This window comes from Callithrix jacchus, chromosome 3 (genome assembly GCF_049354715.1).
Source record: "Callithrix jacchus isolate 240 chromosome 3, calJac240_pri, whole genome shotgun sequence".
NCBI lineage: Eukaryota > Metazoa > Chordata > Mammalia > Primates > Cebidae > Callithrix > Callithrix jacchus.
Genome location: NC_133504.1, coordinates 56,004,165 through 56,029,886, shown reverse-complemented (window position 1 = coordinate 56,029,886; position 25,722 = coordinate 56,004,165). Strand labels below are relative to the sequence as shown.

Sequence of the window (25,722 nt, the reverse complement as noted above, 5' to 3'; positions counted from 1 at the left end):
CCTCCGCCTCCTGGGTTCAGGCAATTCTCCTGCCTCAGCCTCCTGAGTAGCTAAGATTACAGGCACGCGCCACCATGCCCAGCTAATTTTTTGTATTTTAAGTAGAGACGGGGTTTCACCATGTTGACCAGGATGGTCTCGATCTCTTGACCTCGTGGTCCACCTGCTTTGGCCTCCCAAAGTGCTGGGATTACAGGCGTGAGCCACCGCACGCAGCCCCTAAATCCTATTTTCTAATTTACTTCTTATTTAAGTAACAGTGGCAGTATTATTATGGTATTATTTTTCTTTTAAAAATTCATTCCACTGTTCTTGTTGCACAGCAGGAGCTTAATTGCAGCGAATACTTTCTTGTGCTGACAGCCCTGATTAAGGCAGAATTCTTAATTTACAGAAATGAATGATTTGTTTGACAAAAAAATTTTGATGGAAGTATAGTCTATAAATCTACTAATTGTTCCTCCCTGCTGTAAACATTAGATACCAGACTGTGAATTAACTGTGTATATTGTTGGCTCACAGGCACACATACTGTTTCCCTGTATGATTTTACTAATAGCGTTTTTTTTGTGGGGGGGAAGGAGTTTCACTCTGTCACCAGGCTGGAGTGCAGTGGCAGAGTGCACTACAACTTCTGCCTCCTGGCTTCAAGTGATTCTCCTGCCTTAGCCTCCTGAGTAGCAGGAATTATAGGCACCATCTACCATGCCCAGCTAATTTTTGCATATTTAGTAGAGATGGGGTTTCACCATGTTGGCCAGGATGGTCTCAATCTTCTGACCTCAGGATCTGCCTGCCTCAGCCTCCCAAAGTGCTGGGATTACAGGTGTGAGCCACTGTGCCTGCCTGGGTTTTTTTGTTTTTTTAATGAGATCTAATAGGTACATTCAAAACATTGATCTTAGCACTGTATGTGAAAGAAGTTCTGCCGGCCTGAAACTGTCCCTAAATTGGGGTTTGCAAGGTTGGAGTGACCTGCAGAGAACATGCTTTACCTCAAAAGTGCTGCCACGACTCAGGTTGAGCCAAATGTTACCATAAGAAAATGTGGCCCAGGAGTGCTTCAGCTTCTAGCTTTTCCAAATTGAAAATTCAGGTTTATATGTAAAACCCTGCTATATTCAAATGTGGGCTCCTAACTGAACTTTATGAGAAGCATTCTGAAGACCAAATATAATTCATCTGTAGGCAGGCAGAGTCACAGGTGGCACCAGTTTGATACCTCTGCCTAGAATAATTCCCGGAAATTCCTAGACATCTAATTCTATGTCTAATGCTATCCAGTCATTCTGGATGATGAGCCAAAGCTGGAGATTGGTGGTGGTGTGCGATATGCATGTGTATGTGTGTGCACAGGGAATCTGGCTTCTTATCCTGGTGTCCTGGTGTGTGCTCCTTGGGAAGTCTAAGGAGCAAGGAGGAAGAACTATCTCCTAAGCATCCCTGCATGCTCAAAATTATCCAAACAAAGTGCAGGGTGTCCTAACTGATGACAACCACAATTGTGTCCTGAAGAGATAAGGGGAGGAGACCCTGGCTAAATCACTTAAGCTGGAATATATTTTCTTTTCTTCAGAAGTTTTCCCTGAAAATTTTTCCCCAAAGTGGGGAAAAACCTGCAGTGAGGACCACCACAGAAGAAGGGAGTGAGTGAGTTAGATATTTCTGTATTGTATAAGGTATCGTAGTAGGCATTCTGTCTCTCTCTGTCCCATTTGCTGCCAACTTGGAGATTAGGTTGGTACAAAAGAAACTGTGGTTTTGGCCATGACCACAATTTCTTTTGCACCAACCTAATAGCAGTGGCTATTTCCAAAATTTTTCCTCCAAGTTGTCCTCTGAGGTTCAACTTATAAACACAAAAAGATCATCAAGAGCTAGAAATCTGAAATTGCTGTTTTATTCATAGAGCAGTTGTCTGTAGGTCAGCATGCTCAAAACACTAAAGTTACTGGCAGGGCCACTATCTGTTGAATATAACCAATGTAGAGCCATGTGTAGAAAGGGCATAACTACAACTTTCTAGGAATTGACACTTATGGGTTGCCGGTTTACTGATGGGCTAACTAGTGATGATGCTGATAACCTCAGAGGTTTCTCTGGAAATAGAGTTGTAAGGACAGTCATAATTTTATATGAGATCATGGTCATAAAGACTGTAGCTAGTAACTCAGTAACACTCAAATAATCAATTAGTGAAAACAAATACATAACTACAAGCCAGCAAGCCATTCTGCTCAGGAACTAAAGTAATTCTGGTAATTGAAGAAGAGCAAGGTGATGTCAGTTTTCATCCCCACAGGCAGACGGTTTAGGATATAATCTAGAGCTCTCAGGCCTTGGTGCTACATCTTGGAAACTGACAAAGATACTTTGCAGATATTTTTATATCTAGAAATTTCAATTTCATCAATATACATCATGACGTGTCTGACCAGTGTCATTCTCATGAAGAGGTACTGTGTGGGGTGGGGAGAGAAATCACATTTATAATTTCTTGAGTGTCAGGCTCCAAGCTAGAAACTTCATATATATCCATTAATCTAATCCTCACAACAAACCTAGGTTCTATTTTGACAATTTTCATGATGAGGAAACCGAGGCCCAGAGATATTAAGTGAATTGGTGACAGCTAGTAAGTAAGTGGTCAGGCCGGGATATCAGTCCAGATCTGTCTGACTCCAAAGTCATGCAGTTTTCTCAAACCTACACTATCTCACAGTAGGGTCATCTGTATTTATCATGGGTTAATATAAAACAGTAAGGGTTGTGTCGATGGTATAAAATGAAAATAAAAAGCTTCATTTAAGTCTTCAGTAGTTTCTGGGCATTTGGTTTTATGACATTAGCAGGGCATTTGCAGAAATTTATGCACAGTTAGACGTTAGAGCCTTTCTCTGTGACATTTTCCTTTGCTGCTGTTTCCGCTACTTCATCTCTCTCTGATGCTTTTAATTCTATTGCTGCTGCATAGTACAATATCAGTAATGATAAATAATAAATCATCAGTCCATTGCTGCAAGGCATTAGTCTCCCTCTTCTCTTGTGATGGGGGACTAGTTTAACACTGTGCTCCTCTTTCACACAGGGGAAATGTCACAGTATGGTTCCAGAGAAACTGCCTATACAGAGAATTGTTTGCTAGTGCCTTGGTCCAGCTTGAATATCATTGGAATATATATTTATTGTTTTCATTAGCAGCCAAAATAGAAATACACATTGCAATACATTCTCCGTCACTTTCCATTACTGTCATTGGTTTCCCTTAGAATTCAACATATTCGTTTACTCATCCAAGTAATGTTTATTAAATTTAACTGTATGCTATAAACTGTCCTGGGTTTTAGAACATAGAGGTGAAAAGACACAGTCCAAGCCATTTGAGGATCTATAAATTTAAGGGAGTAACTGGCAATTTCTCAAGAAATTGTATCAGAGATAGCTATTTGAAAGCAGGTAATTGTAAAAGAAACTAGATTTTGCTCGAGGAAGCAGAGAAAACATCTTCAGAGAAAACATCTCAGAGAAAACAGCAGATGAGATGTGCTTGAAGGATACACAGGAATTGGGAGGTGGAGGGAGAAGCATGGTAGGACAGTGTATCTGGAGCCACAAGTGGCTTAAAATGCTCCTGTGTAAAGACCCAGGTGGTAGTAGTGAAGAGTCTAGGAGAGAGATGCAGAGGCCAAATGCTTAATGATTTTGTTAGATTAGGCAGGTGGAGATTGTAACCCATAGGTAATAAAAATGTTTTCAGCAAAACACTGACAAAAACAGATTTCTATGAAAGATTATCCAGGAAGCAGGATGAGCACAGACTGGAGGATGATAGGACCAGATATGGGGAGAGATGAGATGATAAGGGCTTGAATTATAGTAGTGGCAGAGGGAAATGGCACATGGAGAGATATTTAAAGGGCAGAATGAACAGGGTTGGTAACTGTTTCACTATGGAGGACAACAGCATGGAAAAAACACAGGGTAGCTGCAAGTTATCAGCCTGAGCACTGGGAAGTAATTTTACTGTAGGCCAAGAAACATATGAAAAATGCTCATCATCACTGGTCATTAGAGAGATGCAAATCAAAACGACATCGAGATACCATCTCCCACCAGTTAGAATGGCAATCATTAAAAAATCTGGAGACAACAGATGCTGGAGAGGATGTGGAGAAATAGGAACATTTTTACATTGTTGGTGGGAGTGTAAATTTGTTAAACCATTGTGGAAGATAGTGTGGCAATTCCTCAAGGACCTAGAAACAGAAATTCCATTTGACCCAGCAATCCCATTACTAGGTATATAACCAAAGGATTATAAATCATTCTAATATAAAGAGACATGCATATGTATGTTAATTGCAGCACTGTTTACAATAGCAAAGACCTGGACCCAACCCAAATGCCCATCAATGTATGTGTGCCACAGGGAAAATGTGGCACATATACACCATGGCATATTATGCAGCCATAAAAAACGATGAGTTCATGTCCTTTGTAGTGACATGAATGAATCTGGAAACCATCATTCTCAGCAAACTGACACAAGAACAGAAAATCAAACACTGCATGTTCTCACTCATAGGTGGGTGTTGAACAATGAAAACACATGGACACAGAGGGAAGCATAACACCCTAGGGTCTGTTGTCCCCAACATTGGGGAGAGACAGCAGGGGGTGGGGAATTTGGGGAGGGATAACATGGGGAGAAACGCCAGATATAGGTGATGGGGGATGGAGGCAGCAAACCACATTGCCATGTATGTACCTATGCAACAACCCTGCATGATCTGCACAAGTACCCCAGAACTAAAGTACAATTAAAAAAATGAAAGTCACTAACTTACAAAATGAACCTATACAGGAGTGTAATGCAAATATAGCATGCAAAGGAAATACTCTTTATAATTTGGTACCCATTTTCTGAAGCCAAGTATGCCATGCAAAGGCATAATTTTCACTATAGTAGAAAGCGCATGTTTGCAGGGTCTGTTAAAGGGCATGCTGAACTAGTGAATTAGTTATTTGATAGCACGTCAAAAGATCTTTCTGGTTTTTCCTTATTTTTAAAATTTTCAGATCCAATTTATTTTTTTCAATATTTATTTCTGCATAACATTTTGGCTTAAATAACATGTGATCATAACTCTTATTGTTAGAATTCTGATAAGAACCAGGTGAATACTGGGTAAGAGCATTTTGGGAGCCAAGGGCCGTGATGTTTGGAGACAGGGTCCATTGCATATGGGAATCCCAGAAGGAGACCAGGCTACAGCTATGGATGGAGGCCAACTGTGCTGCTGTTCCAGCCTCCTCCACCCATTGTCTTCTCAGCCATTCATCTGATATGAAGATAGGCAGATGCTGGATCTCACAATGCCCTTCACTAGTCTTAAGAATGTGGCTGTCAGGGCGAGGTGGCTTATATCTGTAATCCCAGCACTTTGGGAGGCTGAGGCAGGTGGGTCACTTGAGGTTAGGAGTTCAAGACCAGCCTGGCCAACATGGTGAAACCCTGTCTCTACTAAAAATACAAAAAATTAGCTGGGCGTGGCGGCTGTAATCCCAGCCACTTGTGAGGCTGAGGCAGGGAGAATCACTTGAACCCGGGAGTTGGAGGTTGCAGTGAGCTGAGATCATGCCATTGCATTCCAGCAACAGAGCAAGACTCTCAAAAGAAAAAAATAAAAAATAAAAGAGTGTGGCCTGGGGAGAAAGTTGAGGGCAGAATTCCTTGCTGGGTTGGCTCAGTGGTGCTGGAAGGAGAAAGGTGGCGAGAAGGGCTTGTAAGTGAGGATGCAAGACCTTGAACCTTTGTAGTGAGACTTGGAAAGGTGCTAAGACAGGGGTTCTAGCTTTAATCACAGAGTTAGGGGCCTGAAAAGCATCTTAGAAATCACCTAACAGAAGTGCAGAAACGGTAAGTGACTTGCTCAGGGTCTCACACCTAATTGGAGACCAAACCAGGACTAAGACCCCAAATTTCCTGCCTCTGGCTAGTGGTGTTTCTGTGGTATCAGCTTACCTCAAGTAGCTCCAATGATGTTCTAATAGTGACACTGTCCTTTCTTCTGAACCAGTGAATTTCACTTCTGAAATATTTGGATTTATAGAACCCTCAGACTCTGAATTTTCAAAGCCGGTTCTTACGTGAGCCAAGAGGCATTTTCAGCTGCTCCTGCTTTCTTAATCTCCGAAGGAAGGAACTTCCCATGATTTGCTTTAGAATCAAAATGCAAACAGAAATGTTATCTTATTACACCAGACCCTCCTCAGACACTGAAAAAGTGCCGACCTGCCAGTTGTGTTTCCTGCCATCAGCTGCTGCCTCACTGCTGAGATTCATGCACAGTGTGTCAGTGTCTGGTAAACTGCAGGTCTGTCCCCCAGCCCTTTCCTGGCTCATGCTGGTAACAGCTGCTGACCATGTCAAAAGCAACACATCATTGTGAGGAATTAGTCAATTGGAGATGGTGCTATCAATGAGTAACTCAGAGCACATGAGAGACAATCTCCCAGCAGTGAATGAATGGATTTAATCTGTTGGCTGAGTTACTTCAGTTCAGGAAGACAAGTTTCTTCCGGGTGAGTGGTTGTGTCATACTCAGGCTGAGTGCTCCAAGTGGCAATATATCTGTGGTCTAAATGTATTGATTCTGTCACCGGCTGTTTGTGAATCTGCAGATCCTCAACTTTCCCTGTCAGAGGTACCAGGCACATAGGAAAGTCCTGGCAGCCTCACCTTGAGTGGGCTTGCTTGGATTGAGAAGTGTTTTCAATGGAGGAGAAACGTTATCGCGGAAAACCCTGTGGATCGTGCATTGGATAGTTGCCATCTGTGAAGCTTGATGATCGAGGCATGTGCTTACTGCAGAGATCTTTGCTCTTCAGAACAGCTGTTCCTGTGGTGAACATGGAGCTGGAGAGCTAGAGGGTTCAGAAGCAAGGGAGTGATGTTGCTCCTGGCATGTTAAGCGTCCTGGAAATGATTGCCTGGAGCAGTGTTACAATCTGCAAATGCTTTGTTTTATATAGAAGCACTCGCTGTGGCTTAACTATGGTGAGATGAAGGGGAGATGGCAGTGGGGCCTGAAATCTTAAATGGCTGGCTAATTTTCTTGCCTGCCACAATGGAATGTCCTCACAAATCAAAGCAATCATCTTTCCAGAGCTAATGTGAATCTTACAGGCACCAAGGGAGATCATTCTCCTGGTTGGTTCCAGCTGGCATATTTATCCATCATCAAGAGCAGCTACTTTGCCATTTCAGGCTTTAATGCAAATCAGAAAAGCAGACATGGCTACTCTTGCAGCTCCCTCATCAATACTGGAAAGCTTTATCTAAATGTGTTTATTTCTGAGTGCACCAGGATATTTTGGAGTCACATAAAACATGAAAATTGCTGTTTTGCAAATGTAGCAAAGTGTAGCTGCATATGTGAAACAGAAATGTGAAGTTTATGCCAACTTTCCCTTTTTCTCTCAGTTGTCTTGATTTATAGAGGTTTCCTGAAAAAGTCCTGAACACACATTCTTTTTCTTGTTTTCCTGTTCAGGCTGTGGTCAGAGCAGGTCTATAGGCATTTACAAGTTTTGAACAGAGATATTCTAAATACTGCATCAACTGCTCCCCCAATAAACTTGGAACTTAAAAAATATAAGAATAAATATAATTTCTTGCCTAAATTTTTAAGAGAATGAATCTTTAGGAGCAATGAATCCTGTAGGGAAGTTTACACTGAAGTTCCTCAAATTAGAGAAAGCAAATCCTTGCAGAGACTAAACACAAATCTCTGAATGAACTCTTCCAAAGTTTTTCCTATAATTAGCTGGAGTGTGTGTCCCTGGAGAGCTCCCGGGTGGTTTGCAGTGGTAGGTGTCAGAGCTGGCATGAAAACCACTTTTCTCTGGGCTGCAGCTTCAGCTGTGCTTTAGCAATTTTGTCTTATAAGTGCATTTTGAAAAGTATTCACATTTTTTTTCCCTAAAAAGGCTAACCTATTTCTAGGGTCTTTAAAAAGGGTCTGTAGTTTGGCAGAGATAGCAGCTAAGAATGCGCTCCTTAGTGGAAGACTGTCAAGACATTTAGGAGCTAATTTTCTTGCACTTTCATGGGACTCTTTCTGCCTCAGTTTCTACTGAAGAGACGTGAATAACAAAGAATCACGAGACAGACTCTCCCTTCCCTACCCCCATTGCCAGATGTGTAGTGAAATGTATAAAGGGGAACCTGTTTGATAATTCTTGACCTCATTACCCATTTTGAGGGAATAAAAATGGAAAAGAAGGAGAGGAAGGTGGGACAATTGGTAAAGAGATTGGCAATGAACAGAGTGATATCATGCTAAATCCTGCTCCTCTAGTGAAAGGGGTGGAGAAGGGGCTCCCAATCTCAGGCCTGTGAGGGGCTGCTGCAAGGGAATCCCCAACAAGATTCTGAAATACGTTCCCTATAGGTTGGACTCAGCAAAAATGTCTCAAACTTCTGTGGACTCAGTCTCCTTTCTTCCTGCAACCTTGAGAGAGGAGGTCCAAGACCCTCACGGGGTCAAAGCCTGGAGAATGCAGTTGTCCTGGAAAAGGACTGTCAGGGCCAGTGATGTGTGAGTGTCCTAGAGGTGAATGGGGTTAATGTGGGCCCTACCCAAAAGGAGCTCCGGGAGAGGTGAGTGGACATTAGGAGACAGAGGCTGAAAATGGACTCCTGGGTGCACAGGGTGCCCATGAGCAAGCAAGAGAGACCCATCTGTCCCATGCTGTAGGAATTACAAGGGAAAGAGCCCAGCAGAAAAAAAAATTTTTTTTTGACTGGGTTTGCAACTTAAAGGGACTCTTAGAACATACAGGGACTCTTAGAACTATCAGTTATCTAAGAGTAGGCAGAGCAGTCTTGGGCCTGCTAGAATTTTCATCCAGGGTCAAGGAACTCTAATACCCCCTCAATACATTTTAAGTGTCAGTGTGGCAAAAATAAAAATATGCTTTGAATGATCCCTCACATCTGCCTGAGCTTTGGGTTCACCACCCACCATGGCTCAAAAATATTCAAGAAGAAAAAAACCAATAAAAATAATACAACAAATAAAAAAATATATAAAAAATCAATATGCTAGAACAACTATTCACATAATATTAGGTATTATAAGTACCTAGAGATGATTTAAAAGTATACTGGAGGATATGCATAGTAACAGGCAAATATTACACCATTTTGTGTAAGGAACTTGAACATCCTCAGATTATGGTATCTTTGGGGGAAATGGGGTATTATGGAACAAATTCCCTGTGGGTATTAAGGGATGACACTCTGTTTAACACATCAGATACCCTCTTCTTTCCCCAAGGATCAGAATTGATGGGAAGTTAGCAAAAGGAAATTTTCCCAGAGGAACTCTATATCATTTTTCATTTCAACTGGCCAAGTTTTAGCCTTTACATTAATTCATGTGTACTGCTTCCTTTGGAAAGTTTGAAGACCAGTTCTCCTGGCCAGATAAATCATGCCAAGTGCTTTTCAGAATGTATGGGGCAGATGTGCCATATCTCGATTCTGACATCCCTGCCCTCAATGGACCGACAGTTGGTTCCTTCTAGTCTGAGGTGGAAGAATGGCCAAGTGGGTAACGATCTACAGTCAGTGCTAGAGGACTTGAGACTTGTGTAGTGACTCAGTAAGGGGAAGAAGGAAATGCATGGTGGTGTCAGCAACCTCCCTGAAAAATCAGTGGAAAGTTTCAGACTCTCCCAAGATGTGGAGTGGCACTCAAGATTTTTAAGAAGGGGTAATAAAGTCATCTGTTTTATGTCTTTCTCTAGCTTCTCTCTTGAGTCTTCAGACATACAGGGCTGTCTGTTTAGCTGTGTTTTCCTTTGGTTCTAAGGAACTTTTTTTCCCCTGTGGAAGCAAACCCAACAATCTGCAGCCTGAGCTTGAGAAGTTAAAGGCTAAGTGTGTTTTTGGCATGATTGGGCCTACAGATAAAGACTGGTGAGCGGCCTGTGGGCATTGATACAAATGACCCCTCACACAAAGATGGAGGTGAAACACTGTTCTGGGACTGCCAGGTGAGGTTTTGAAAGGTGGAATGTCAGAAACATTAAAAATGTGCATACAAGAACATCTTTCTTCCAACCTCAGACTTGCAACAAGTTTGAATCTCCTTGGCTCTGTAAACGGTTTTCATTTTTTTTTTTTCTGGGAGCTGAAGATGATCCTTTAATGCTAGATTTTTCCATCTTCACTCTGAAGGCAATCTGTTCTACATCTTTGCTCCGTAAGTGCTGAAATGACTTTGACATGCATTTGATCTATTGCACACAGGCCAGGAAAGAAAGAAATGAGGTTGGAATGAGAGTATAAGTAGGAAGTAAATACATTTTTGATCTTTTAAGAGATTTAGAAAAATGGAAGAAATGAATAAATAAACTGAATGAGAAGTGAGTAAGCAACTGTGTTAATTTTTCCCCCCATTCTGTCTCTGAGCGTAGTGTCGCTAAGCCTGGGCTCTCGGGCCAGTGGCCTAGTATGAGTGCCACCCCCATCTGTCACGTATGACTTTGGGTTAGTGACATTAATCTCTCTGTGCCTCCATTTCTGCATCAGTAAGATGAAGATAAAAATAATATTTACCTCATTAGGTTGTTGTGAGCTAATATATGAAAAAGGCTTTAAGGGTGCCTGGTATGTATAGGTGTAATGTATTTCTTAGCAGCTGCTATTTCTTCCTTTCTAGTAATTTCCCGGATCTGTGGAGATGTGAGGAGGAGAAAGAATAATTTGGAGAAAAGTCCTGTTCAACCCCCACTGGGTTATTTATTTGCGATTTATAGCGATATTGTACACCCAACTACACTTATGTCTATTTCCTCATGATTTTTGAACAGCATTCAAGTTGGGTATAATAATGTTGATGAAAATTTGAATTTTTTCACTCATTTAGTCATACATTTATGTTTGTTTTGTTTATTTATTAAGTATTTACTTGAGTAAGACACTAGGCAATTAAAAAAACCTGTATAGAGCAGAGGCTTTTTATCCTAAGGAACTGACAGCCATTTAGTTAATGATATAAACCAATCACATCTAACCAGAGTGTTCATGTTTGTAAAATTCTGAGAAATCTAATAAATAAAACTAATCAGAAATATATGGTTTAGAAAAAATATTTTGTGAGAAAATATAGTTTCTATACTAAGAAACTGATAGCCATATTAATATATGCCATCAGTCTTCTGACTGTAGGTATTGTCGTATCCCTCTTATTTCTTCATCCCATCTTTACCAACGCCTCCTTTGAAATTGCCTGGTTTTCTTTTTTTCTGTTATGAACAGAAAGTCTCTACTTTAAGCTTAGATTGAACATGTTTACCTCAATCCATTCAATAAACATCTACAGAATGGTCACTATGAACTAAACATTCTGAGTCTATTTTATGCAAAAAACAGTTTAGGGATTATAAATTACATGGATATACATCATAATTTTCTATTTTTGGTTGTATTTTAACCCACAATATATTTACATGTATTTTGTTTTGGATGTAATTTAACCCACATTAAATTAAAATGCTTTTTCATTTGTCATCTTGGCTTTACTAAGATGTATGATGTATATAGCCACTCTTCAAAATAAGGAATCTGACAGATGACATATGTCCTCTTGAAAATCAAATGGTCATTCTTTTTCCAGAATAATGATCTTTTAAAAATTTTGTTTCTCGCAAAGACCTGGAATCAACCCAAATGCCCATTGATAATAGACTGGATTGGAAAAATGTGGCACATATACACCATGGAATATTATGCAGCAATCAGAAATGATGAGTTTGTAGGGACATGGATGAATCTGGAGAACATCATCCTCAGCAAACTGACACAAGAACAGAAAATGAAACACCGCATATTCTCACTCATAGGTGGGTGATGAAAAATGAGAACACATGGACACAGAAAGGGGAGTACTAAACACTGGGGTCTATTGGGGGGAAAAGGGGAGGGCCAGTGGGAGGGGGAGGTGGGGAGGGATAGCCTGGGGAGAAATGCCAAATGTGGGTGAAGGGGAGAAGAAAAGCAAAGCACACTGCCATATGTGTACCTACGCAACTGTCTTGCATGCTCTGCTCATGTACCCCAAAACCTATAATCCAATAAAAAATTAAAAAAAAAAAAATTTGTTTCTCAAAAGCAAGTTCATGCCATAAATATTTTTCAACTGCTGGAAAAATTTTATCAGACCTTCCAATATATTTCACTAATATCATGGATGGTCATATGTGTGGTGGTAATCAAAGATGCCCAATAAATGGAAAAATTTTGAGACCACTTGGTACGCCAAAAAGAGAACTTTCTATTTGACCTGAGTCAGTTTAGTACTCTGGGCCACAATTTTCTCATGACAAAATTTAGAAATGTATTTTGGTAAGAATCAAAAGGTTCTCTTCCATTTAAAGTACTAGGATTCTAGACCTATGTGCTCCAATATAATAGCCACTAGCGGTATTGACTACTAAGCATTTCAAATGTGACTAGTTTAAATTAGTTTTATATTGTTGTTTTAATTTTGAAGATTTAATAGATTTAATTTTGAAGATAAGTTTGTATTGTATTAATAGTTTTATTGTTTCAAGTTTTAATATTTTAATAAATTATTGTTTAATTAAAGTATTAATATTTCAATAATTTTACTAAATAATGGAATATTTAATCTTATTAAGCTGTGAAATTATTATATTTTATTAAATTAAATTATTATTTTATTAAAATTATTATTTTAATAAATAATTTAAATAAATTATTGAGACAATATTTTATCTCAATAAAAATTAAGTTCTTTACTGTTTACTTCTTGAGCCACTTTATTTAAAAACATTCTGAAATGTGCTGTAAGTGTAAAGAAAATACACACTAGACTTTGAAGACTGAGTATAAAAAATGTGAAATCTTTTGGATATATGGGGTTAAACAAAAATATATTATTAAAATGAACTTCATTTTTAAAAATGTTTTAGTGTAGCCATAGAAAAATTTAAATTACATGCATGACTTGCATTATATTAATATTGGACTGCATTAGTCTAAACCTTCAAAACAAAGGGATCAAAATCCATCTTTAACGGATTTTAAATGCCGAATGGTCAACATTTCAATACTGAGATCTTTATACCTGTAAAAGTCAAGTTTCTCAAGGTCTTATTTATCAAAAACTAATAAGCATTGCAAGGGCAGATATTTCTCACCAAGCTCCTCTTTAAGTTACCTCTGTCAAGGTCCTGAAAAAATGGTATGCTTACAATATTCAATATTCAAATCCCAAATAGGAACATCTCAACTATATAATACAAGATGATCAGGAAATAGACCAAAAGATTAAGAGTGATTGTTTCCAAGTAGTGGAGCCCTCAGTGATTTTTCATTCTTTTCTTTATCATTCAATTTTCCAATAATGCATAGTTTCTTCATCAGAAAAATAAATATCTTTACATTTTAGCAAGCTTTCATAAATTTTACAGAAATCACAAAAATGTAAAAGAAAGACCAGCTTAAAAGAAAATATCCCCAAATACTTCAATCTGCTCTTCTACATTTCCAAATTTCTACAGTGAATAGGTTACTTTTATCAAGAGAAAGAAATACACTTTATTTAAAAATTGCTATATCCACTCACTCTTTTAACCTCAAACCTGAGCTAATTTGCATCTGACTTTCTTAGAACTCCTGAAGCTTTTATCTCTTCTATTAGACTGAATACTAGGTGCTTTAGATTTTTACTTCAATCTTGATGCTAATATACATCCTTTAATATTTTTATTAAAACTACCATCAAACAGAACAGGATTTAGTGACTGTCTATGGAGGAGATGGGGGAAAATAAAATACCGGAAGGTCTTTTAGTATGCAGGGCCACTGTGCACAGCGGTTTAGTGTCTATTGCAAATATGGCCATCTAAAGGGATGCCATTTACATCCATATCCTACTGAAACAAGGAAAGCAGCCTCCTGCACATAGTCTAGACTAGTTCCTACAGTCACACGCATGTGTGAGCTCCACTGCATATGTGCACACGCATACAAGCATGTGCACATGAGTGGGTATGGTTGTGCTCCATCCCAGTCCTGCTGGGCACCACCTGCAGTTGCTCCCCTTACCTGCCCTCCAGTATGAGAAGTTCCAGATCCATGACCCTAATGTGCCTCAGGTACCATGGGAAGCGGGTATGGAAAATGAGCAGTGCTGTGATGTGTGAGCCCTGGTGTCAGTGTGTGGGTAGGCAGGAGCACGGGCACACAGAGCCAGGTGGGCTGTCTGCCCTGCTGGCTCTAGGGAAGGCAGTTCTTCTAAGGGCTGGCAGTTATAACTGATGAACCTAGCAATGATGTACTCATTCAGTATTTTTATCTTCTTGAGGAAAGGTAATCTTTTCCAATTCTCACAAGGCAACAGCCCTTCTGGCTATGTCACTTAAAGCATGGCAGAACTTACTGTTAGTAGTAAAGATGACTTCTCCCTCCTGGGGGGTGGGGTCTGTATCCTGGACCACCTGCAAGGCTCCGACAGTCCGGACAGCAGGGTCCAAAGTGACTGAACTTTCATTCACTGTTGTGTCACTTGCTCCTGTGATCTGGTTGGTCGGTGGACCTCCCAGCGAGCCCTCGAAGTCAGTGGGCAAGTCGTCCATGCAGTCGGCATTGGGCTGATGGGGGGAGAAAAGGATCTGTTCTCAGTACGTCATCCACTTAAGAGATTAAATGTCTACAGCCTAAATATTTTGTCTCCATAAAAAAATGAAGTTCTTTGTTGTTTACTTCTTGAGCTGCTTTATTTAAAAACACTTTATATATAGTTTCCATAATATTAACATAAAAAGATCTTCCAAAATTTCCTTTCCAAAGGTTCATTTTATATTAAAAATATTCCTTTTAATTTTTTTAGGATAAAAATGAAAGTTTTAATTTAAGATAAGCAATATTTGTACATTTAAATAATCACTTGGGGGAATATGTGAAATGTATTTACAATGAACGCATTTCCGTACATATAGTATTATTTACTGCACACCTAGAATGTAGCTGGTAGCCTGATCATTATCCCTCAAAACTAATGCATTGTTTACAAATATACTAATGATATGAGAGTAGGAGGGAGAATAGAATCTAAGTCATTATGGCTTGCTCATTAAAGATACATACATACCCTCAAACATACACAAAAGCACAGAGTAAGGCTACTTTTAAGAAAAACATAAGCCAAAAACTAGCCATAGAGAAATATCCCCATGTCCTTAATATGGAATTAACCATATATTAGTCAAATCCTTTAAATTAAAATCTTAGAATCATAAGACTAGGGTAAGACCCCCTTGTTCAATCAATGATGGGTTATAGGACTCTTTCCTCTCCAATATCATTGACAGCTTCCTTTAAAGAATATAGCAATGGGAGCTCTCTGCTTTGCAAGGCAGTCTTTATTGGCCAGCATTGTTGGACTGTATTATTATTGGGCAAAATCTTACTCTTTGTATGTTTTACTCTTTTGTCTTAGTTCTGATGGTTTGAAGTAATAATGAATATATTTATATCTCTTACACAAACATCTTTTCAAATTACTTTCAGTTCTGTCTCCACACAAACTCAAAATTATGTTTAAAGGGTGGTGGTGGAGGGATATTGTCTTAAGGACTATTAAGAACAGCTGGCTGGTAGTGGTGGCTCATGCCTGTAATCCCAGCACTTTGGGGAGGCTAAGGCAGGTAGATCACGAGGTCAAGAGATCGACACCATCCTGGCCAACATGGTGAAACCCCGTCTCTACTAAAAATACAAAAATTAGCTGGGCTTGGTGACATGTGCCTGTGGTCCCAGATATTTGGGAGGCTGAGGCAGGAGAATTGCTTGAACCTGGGAGGCGAGTGAGCTGAGATCACGACATTGCACTCCAGCCTGGTGACAGAGTGAGACTCTGTCTCAAACAAACAAACAAACGAAAGAACAGCCGTAATTTCTTTTGCTCTGGTCTGAACTTCAACTTCATCTTGAAGGATGATAATGACATGGTTTGTTTTACATTCCCAAAGTAGGCAGAACATCAGGGTCAGGATTAGCAGAAGAGAATTCTGGATTGACAATGATTGAATTAACATCACAAGGACTGTTGTTTTCCAAGGTCATCAGAACTCCTGGGCTTACAGGGAACAGAAAACAAGAAATCCAAAGTGCTGGACTCTTGTCCTAATGTTCTGCTCTTAGCTGTGTAACACCAGTCTCCTGAGCTCCACACCTGTGGCCTAACAGTCAGCTAGAGATCTTGATCAATCCATAAACCCATCAAATTCAGCTCATTCATTTCTTTCCTGTATTCTTTCTTCTTTTTGCCTTCTCTAGCTGTATTGGAAGTAAGCCAATTCACCGAAACTCAATTTGTCAAAAATTCAAAGAATGATCAATTCACTGAATTCACTAAATTTACTGATTGACATTGGACACAAGCAGGTGGGTTTATGAGCATTCTCTCCCCATTACCGTTTTCCTATCTACTTATAATCTCTTCTTCAGTTTATTTTCGTCTTCATTATCTCATCAGAGCATTCTTTAAAGAAAACACCATAGGTATGTTTCTTCTCTTCTCCTAAGGAAGGAATTACATGCTCCCTGGCATGTCAATGGCAGATGCTCTAGAGCCTGGCCCCAGCCTACATTTCTGGCCTCACCTTCAGCCTTTGGAGACATGAAGCACACCATCCATTCCCTCCTCTCAACACTGTAGCTTATACTCTTCCTGTGCTCAGGATGACATTTGATCCAATAACCCTCCTTTTCCTATCCCAAGTCTCAAGTTGACCCCTGGGGAATTCCTAATCACCCTTTAATTGCCAGGTCCAGTGTCCCCTTTTCTAAGGCATGCTCCCTCCTAGGTTAGGCATCGTTGAAGTACTTTATAAGGCACTTCTCCCATGCTGTATGGCTATTAGTTAATGTGCTGGTATCACTCTGCTAGGCCCGAAACATTGTAAAGTGAAGCAACCACACTCTATTGGCCTTGGATTCCAAGCCCCTACATAGTGCCATTGACAATGACTAGGTGCTCAGTGAATATTGACTTGGAAATTTGATCTGAGTCTCAGGTTTCTGCCCTGGAAACTTGGGCATGTTGTTAGTATCTGCCCTAAATCAATTAAACAAGGATTTGAGAAAATATTTGAAAAACTGTAAAGTTCTATTCAAAGGTAAGATATGCTGTGTACAGGTGTTCTGCTTATCTATTATAAGCATAACCAACTGTGTGTGGCTTTCTGAAGGAAAAGATTTCACAAAGAGAGTACTGTGCAGGCTGTTCTTCTGGCCATAAACACTTAAATGCAATCATATGTAATAATAATGGACATATTTTTCAAAATGTTGATCTAGCTGTTGATATAGTTCCTTGTGTATTTTCTTAATCTTGATGCAGTATTTTTCTTTGCTCTTCATTTTGTGGGATAGTAGGAATAGTGCTATATCTTTAACAGAGTGGGGTAGAGGGTAAAAGAGCTAATTAGCCCAATGAAACTGTCAATGGTAGCAAGCACAAATAATTTGACTTGGGTACAATATTTAACAGACCAACTTTACAGAACCTTAAAGATTACATCCACTCTACATGCTTCATCAAATGGAATAATATTTTGAAAAGAAACCAAATTTACATAGCTCTAAGAGAAGTCACAATCATAAACTTTAAAACAAGATGTCAAATGCTATCTGCACGTGAAAACCGCACCCGTATTTAAATTCAAGTTAGCATGGAAAACCCCTAAAAGAAAGTGACTGCTAAATAGAAACTTGTGAATACATCAGCTATACAGAATTTTATATTCAATAAAAATCATCAACCTATTCCAGTCAGGATAATAGTGATAGGAGGTGGTGGCTGGCATATAAAAGACCCAGGTTATATGGTACCTTAGAGGAGGAGTCACTGAAACTGTATTCTGTCATTCTACCAAGACAGACCTAGATGGCTGGATGAATAGAGGGCAAAGCAGTGTAATGTAGATAAAAAATGCTTCTGATAATAAAGGACTCCCCACTCTTTCTATTCAGTATTATATTTCTCTTGGCAAACTATAATGGAAAATGATACTTATTGTTTATTTTCCATTACATGGAATTTCATGACCAGTGAACTGTGCTCTTATTTTTTTAGTTTATTGTAGGGAAATCACTTACAAAATAACAACATCCCTAGCTTTTGACTTTTAACTTACTTGTCTTATACCATGGGTAGATACAAGGACACTCCCTTTAAACAACAAAAACAAAAACCAAAAACAAAAATACTATGCCACCTGTATTTGAATAATCTAGTAGATTAGGATTACAACCAAGTCGTTTGCGAGCTGACACTGTTCAGAGGAGAATCAGGATGAAATTCATAAATACGACTGTATGACTAGCACATTCAAGGTGCTAAAGGGCTGAAATTCCACAGACATTTATTGAGCACTTAGCATATGTAAGGAATGTAGATATGAAGCATCAACAGACATCAGTTATCAGAGAGTGACAAGCTCTTTTTCAATATTCTTTGAATAAGAAGTAATGAAATATATAGAACATAGGAAAATTATAAGACAATTTGTTTAAGCCATATACAAAGGGTTTCAGTTTGATATAGGAAGTGTTTTCTAATTGAGAAGGCCATGAGCTTGCCCAGTGAGATGGAATGTTTTAAGAATAGAGTAGAAGTCATCTTATTGATATAATTCAGACATAGTGCTACCCAGTGGTAGAATGATGAAGGGGAACAATAACCAAAATTCCACCCAGATCCTGACTTTGTAATCCCCTAGGACAAAAACAGAAAAGGCTTGAGAGGCACAGAGGGTATCCATATGCCTTTGTGCTTTGGGAGAAATAGCACAAAAGCCTTATTCGTCATAGAGAGTGTTCTGTTTTGTGGGGCAAGCTTGGTTGTGTATCATGTTCTTGTTCAGCTGGCTTTTAAAAAATCCTTACCAAATCCAAAAGATGCTACTGATGTTTATTTTTCTGACAGTTCATTGTGCTAAGTAACATTCTATCCAGACTTTGTAGGCATCAAATCATGGCCAGAATGCCCAAATGCTAAAGGTTAAAATATTATTAATCTTGGAAATAAGAGAAAAGGCCACCCCATAATTCTTTCTAAAAATTCACAGCAATACTTGCATCTTATTTACAAGCAACTTTTGCAGAAGTTACACCTCCACTGAAAAAGTCTGGAATCAAATACTCTCTTGTACAAAATTGAATGATGGATGCTTGTTAGTTTTCGTCGTCCTGACCAGAGAACAGTGGCATTGGCACTTAAGATCTCTAAAAGTACCCTGAACAATAGGAACACATCAAAGGATCCAACTGTCTCTCCTTCATTGTGAGAACTGTGAGGATTCTAAAGACCTTGGAGACTATAGACACACATACACACATTTCCCCCTCCCCTGAGAGACTCAGTTACAGACAAAAATGTGAACAGTACAAAAACTGAGCTCAGCTTCCTAAGTCACCAGTATCTGGTAGAGCTGCTGGGTTTTTACTGATGTTTCGTGTTCCCTTTAATTGATTTTCATTTTAAATGCAATATGCATATATAACTGGTCTGAACATTTAATGCATTGTCTTTAAAATCTAGCTCAAAGGTACAGTCACACAAGTTGATTTGTGTTTGGAATATCAACCATGCAGATCATACAGCAGGCATGGAAGCAGCTGGCACAGGGTAGAAAATTCAGCCAATGCATGTCCTCATAATGTTTCAGGCGTGCCCCCTCCAGCAGAGCCACTCTGATATTCCTAAAATTATTAGTCCTTTGGGATTAAAGTAAACCTTTAATATGGGATCTGATCCTTCCTCCTTCAGTGAGATCTTGGGACTATTAACATTCTCTTTATTCTCTGCCATTAGCCGTGAGGAGTGACAATAGGGAGGTGGCAGCAAAGTGGAGGGCCTGAGGGGGAGCTGGTATATGCATTTCATTTGTCTGACTTCTTCTAGACAGCACCGTGTGGTTTCTCACATCTCTTAGTGTAGTCCGTGGATTTGGTGGCCTGCCTTGCTTCCTGCCCTCATTGCTGAGAGGGAAGAACACATAGCAGCTGGTGTCTCACCACCCACCAGCTTGCAGGCTTCACCTGATGCGGTCCTGGGAAAGTCTCCCTGGAGCATCACGCCAGCTGGCTGATTCTCTTTGCACAGGGGAGAGACAAAATTTTAGAAAACATTTAGTCTCTGGGGGAGTCAACTGGGGGAACCCGTTAAATTAAGAACTAAGTGTTAGCTTTCCTGGCTCTGGTTTCCTGTTTGCTCAAAGTCTCCACAGAGATCTGAGTTTAGCTGAGGCTTTGAGCCTGACTCTCAGCCTCTGTCCTCCCCTCTGGAAGGTGCTCTCTCTCTCTGAGAGCCAGGTGATTGTGGGGCAACACCAGAAAGCATGGCACATGGATCTTCCGATGGCTGAACATGGGTGATGGTGCAAGAGGTGCTCAGTGTGCAATTGGCCCGGGATGTGTCTGCTGCTGTCTCATCTGTCCTCTCATACTGCAGCCCAGAAGAGAAGCCAATGAGCTGCACAAGTGACACCTTGACTCACAGACAAACACAATGCACATGGTGAAAGGTTGGGATGTCTTCAGGGAAAAAGTGAGAGGAGAAATGTTTTCAGACATAGGAGTTCCCTTGGAGCCTCATAAGATAATGTGACTGCTATGTATGACTGAGGGGACACAGAACATCCAAGTATAATGTTTTCTCCCTGCTTTGGGGGCAATGCAGAAAGACAGACATGATGATGCTGTAGGCTGTGCTGTGCTTACCGGGATCCCTAGGGCTTTAAGAATGTTCATCTTGCACATGGGACAGGTGCGATGGTCTAGAAGCCAGGGGTCAACACAGGACTTGTGGAAAAGATGCCTGCAATGAGAACCATACATCTTAGAGTGGCGGTAACTGCAGAGACTACTTAGTCCACCATGGCCCAGGGACTTGTTCAAGGTCACACAATTGCTCAGTGGCAGAGTCAAGGCTCAAAGCTCCATCACTAACTTGTGGATCAGAATGTTTCCTGTTATACCCTGTAGTGATATAGTCAAAATTTGTCTGGATCCCAAGAGTGTCCTATATAGTTTTCAATGGAGTCTTCCAAGTTTCAGAAATTGTAGAGACTGCAGAAACTGAGTTTCTCAATACAAATAAGCTCTAATGACAAGAATACAAGTGGGAAAACATGTACACACCTTGTAGGATGACTTGATTGATGCTATTTTAAAAGAAAATTCAGAATTTCTTTTCCCACAGTAAGAAGACAACTGGAAAGTAAAGGCTGATTTCCATTAACATTTGGGATCTAACACAAAAGGACAAAAGAGCTCCTTGAAGCATTCAATAACACCAATGCCATTTTAAGTTGTTGTGACTTCTGGTTGTCAAATCAAAAGCCGTAGTGAAAGGCTCTGGGGTCTCATGTGGGTAGTCATCATATCTGTACAGTCCATTCACTCAACGACACGATGATTCCCATGGGCCAGTCATTACTAGCTTTTGCCTTCGTGGCAGAAGGGGGCATTTGGTGGGTACAGGAGAGCTTCCTAACTAAACTTTCTCTGAACTTGGCTCAAAAGAGTCCACTCAGAGATGTCAGGAACTCCTTGAGTCAGAAGCTTTTCTTCTAACTCCCAAGACTTCAGATCATAGGCAGAAGTAGTCAGAATTTCCTACCTGAGGCAAGAAGAGAAAGAACTATCTGTTTTAAATATGAGGACTTCCTTAGGACATTCCATGCATGCCTGACTCTCCTTCTGTACCCCTGCTTATCTCCCCTTTGCAATGGGGCACTGTTCTTGAATATTTCTACTCTGTTTTCTCACTTGTACCGCCTTTTGTTCTAACAGTTCAGAAAATCTCATTTGTCTTGTGTTAGGGGGTGTTGGGCTCAAATGCTTAAAAAGTACCTCCAAATTAGAGAAGAGTTTGGGGAAGTGCTACCTTTTAAACTGAAATTAGAAGAACGCAAATGCCAAAGATGAGATTGGCTGCATACAGGATATGATCAGATTGGGGATTAGAAAACAGGACTGTAGCAACAAGGATGTGTTATTATGTTTCCAGGTTATTGTTTAAGATGGGCTGCAGATTTACTATGATATGGTTTGGATCTCATGTCGAATTGTAATCTCCAGTGTCGGCGGTGGGGCCTGGTGGGAGGTGACTGGACTGGGGGCAGATTTCCCTCTTGGTACTGTTCTTGTGATAGTGATTTCTCAAGGGTCCCTCTTGGTGCTGTACTTGTGATAGTGATTTCTCATGATATCTGGTTGTTTAAAAGTGTGCGGTGCCTCCCCATTCTGCTTCCCTCTGCTCCAGCCTTGCGAGGTGCTGGTTCCCCCTTTGCTTTCTGCCATGATTGAAAATTTCCTGAGGCCTCCTCAGAAGCCCAGCAGATGCCAGCATCATGCTTCCTACAGCCTATGGGACTCTGAGCCAATTAAACCTCTTTTTTTTTTTTTTCTTTGAGATGGAGTCTCACTCTGCCACCCAGGCTAGAGTGCAGTGGTGCAATCTTGGCTCACTTCAACCTCCACCTCCTGGGTTCAAGTGATTCTTGTGCCTCAGCCTCCCAAGTAGCTGGGATTTACAGGTGTCCACCACCACAGCTGGCTACTTTTTATATTTTTAGTAGAGATGGGGTTTTGCCATGTTGACCAGGCTGGTCCTGAACTCCTGACCTCAAGTGATCTGCCCACCTCAGCCTCTCAAAGTGCTGGGAGTACAGGCATGAGCCACTGTGCCCAACCTAACTTTCTTTTCTTTATAAATTACCTAGTCTCAGGTATTTCTTTATAAATTACCTAGTCTCAGGTATTTCTTTATAGCAGTGTGAGAACAGACTAATACATAACTACTTGGAAGGTATATATTTCATTCACTCATCCATTCACTTCTTTATCTGTGCATTCATGCAACAAGTAGTATATACCAACAACTGTGCTCGACAGAGAATCGGCACAATTTTGATTTGGCTCTTTCCCTCAAAAAGCAAGAGAAGCCGACATTAATAAAATAATATAGAAATAAACTACTTAGTGACAACCATGTTAAGTACTACAGTAGAGGAAAAGGGAGTTTGGCTAGGAGGGGCGTATAACTGGGAGATTTATCCTAGTTGGGGTGTCAGGGAAGGGCTCCCTAACAAAGGGACAAAGCTGAGACCTAAGAGCTTTGGTTTACATGGAGACCTAAGGGTCATGGTTTACATGGAGGGGAAGATGGGGGTGGAAGAGGGGTGATGGCTCAAGCAAAAGGCAAGTGAGGGAGGGGCAGCAAGGAGAAGGGGGAGTCTGGCACCCAAGTTGGATAAAGCCATTCATTTCCTTGCACTTCCAAAAAGCAATTTGACCTCTCCATGTTCAGGTTCTACGCTCTGTATCTTTGTTTTTATTCCTACATATTTCCTGCTGGTTCTAATTCTCTGGAGAATCCTGACCAATATATCCTTCAATTAGAGTGGAGGACTGCTCTCTATGAAAGCAAAATCCTTGTTTGCTTGATTCACTGTTGCACCCCCAGCATCCCCAGTTTCTGGCACTCAGCTGATGCTCAAGTTCCTAATCTGAACTTGCTCACCAACTGGTATTGCTCCTGGGAAAAAGTCAAATATTCTGGTCCTTTGACCATTCCCTGGAGGCAGGACTCCGCTGTTTTCTGCATATGTGCTGAGTCAGAATGACAGCAGGACCATTCATTAGCTGTTTTAGCACTCAAATATGATGATTAATATCCCCAAGTCTCAGTGGTCTGTCTGTAAGTCACTACAGATGGAGAGGTATCTACTACAGCAGAAAAGCCTTTGCTGGAGTCTCTCATCCATAGACACTGGTCATTGTTCTCAAACACCCTCAGTTGTTTCTCTCTATGCACTGGTCATTCTTACACCTCCTCTGGATGCTTAGTTTTTATGTGGCAACTTGGCGAGGCTATAGTACCCAGTTATTCAATTGATACAAATCCAGATGTTGCTATGAAAATATTTTGTAGATGCGGTTAATGTCTAAAATCAGTTGACCTTAAATAAAGGGGATTATCCTCAACAATCCGGGTGGGCCTCATGAAATCATTTGAACGATCTTAAGAGCAAAACTGAGGTTTTGGCTGTGTGTGGTGGCTCACACCTGTAATCCCGGCACTTTGGGAGGCCGAGGTAGGTGGAAGGCAAATCACTTGAGTTCAGGAGTTTGAGACGAGCCTGGCCAACATGGTGAAATCTGGTCTCTACTAAAAATATAAAAACTAGCTGAGTGTGGTGGTGTGTGCCTGTAATTCCAGCTACTTGGGAGGCTGAGGTGGGAGAACTGCTTAACCTGGGAGATGGAAGTTGCAGTGAGCCATGATCACGCCACTGTACTCCTGCCTGGCTGAGAGAGCAGGGCTTCGCCTCAAAACAAACAAACAAAACCCTGAGTTTTCTCTGAGAAGAAATTCTTCTCTAGACTGTAGCATCAGCTCCTGCCAAGTGTTTCTGGCCTATAGGCTTGTCCTGCAGACTTCAGGCTTGCCAGACCATGCAATCACATAGGCCAATTCCTTGAAACCTCTATCTATATCTACATCTCTATTTCTGTGTACCTCCTGCTAGTACTGCTTCTCTGGAGAATCCTGACCAACATATCCTCCAATTAGGATATAAGCTCTATGAGAATAAAATTCTTCTTTTCCTGGATTCACTGTTGCATCTCCAGGACCTAGAATAGTTCCTGGCACATGGTTGATGCTCAAGAATCATTTGCTGCACGAACAGATATTTATTTACCCAAGGACCAAGCACGTCTCCCTGCCTCCACATGGTCAAGTCTCATTCATGTACTCTTCCTGAATCTGTCACATTCGCGACTTTTCTTCTGTCAGGGCGGCTCCCTCCTGTGCTAGCTCATCCTCTTTTTCTCTGTATCACTGCAATGGCATCGAAACTGCTCTCCATGCTGCCAGTCTTTTCTTGTTCTCTTCATCCCACTCATTGTTGCCAGATTTATCTTCCTAAAATATAGCACTGGTTACGTCACCCCTTGTTCCATTCTGTTCTGTGCTGGGTACAAAGATGATTAAGACAAGGCCCTGCCCTTTAAGGCAGCACCACAGTCATCTAGCGATTCACTGCTGACTACAATGGGAAGGCCATGGAAAGGTTGCACTCCTGGGTCTGCTGTTTTCTGGCTTTTTTTGTCCTAGGCAAGTTACCTTAGCTCTCTAAGATTCAGTTCCTCATCAGTGAGATTTTATCTTACAGGTATGGGCTTCATGAGTGAATGAGTCTGTGTGTGTGTGTGAGTGTGTGTGAGAGAGAGAGAGGAGAGAAGAGAGAGGAGGAGAGAGAATAAATGACACCCACAAAGCTTAAAACATAAGTCCTGGTACTCCTTAATTGTAAACTACCATACATTTTATTAATAGCACTGTATTGCATCTTATTTTTAAGATATTCTGTGATTACTATAATTTATACTCTTTTGTGTAACTTTTCTAACATGGAAAACAAATAACTACAAATTTTAAAAAAACCAGAGGGAGAACTAAGGGCAAAAAAGAAAAACTGCTGAAATGACACATAGGGCAGTCAGGCTTATTATTAATTAATATTCATTTCTTTTTAGTTCTATATTGACCACCAAATATGAAAATTTTATCCTTATAATTGGGATTGCAAAACAATATTTTCCTC

At 40.4% G+C, this 25,722-nt stretch overlaps 1 protein-coding gene across 1 annotated transcript in view; it reads right to left on the bottom strand.

Annotated features, from left to right (window-relative positions):
- Positions 1-25,722, bottom strand: part of RNF150 (ring finger protein 150) — a 287,625-nt gene that overhangs the window by 39,281 nt on the left and 222,622 nt on the right. The window contains exons 5-6 of the mRNA XM_008992675.5: positions 20,828-20,924; positions 14,481-14,691 (exon numbers count right to left, since the gene is read on the bottom strand). Coding sequence (XP_008990923.1) covers positions 14,481-14,691; positions 20,828-20,924 — 308 coding nt within the window. The remainder of the gene's footprint in view (positions 1-14,480; positions 14,692-20,827; positions 20,925-25,722) is intronic.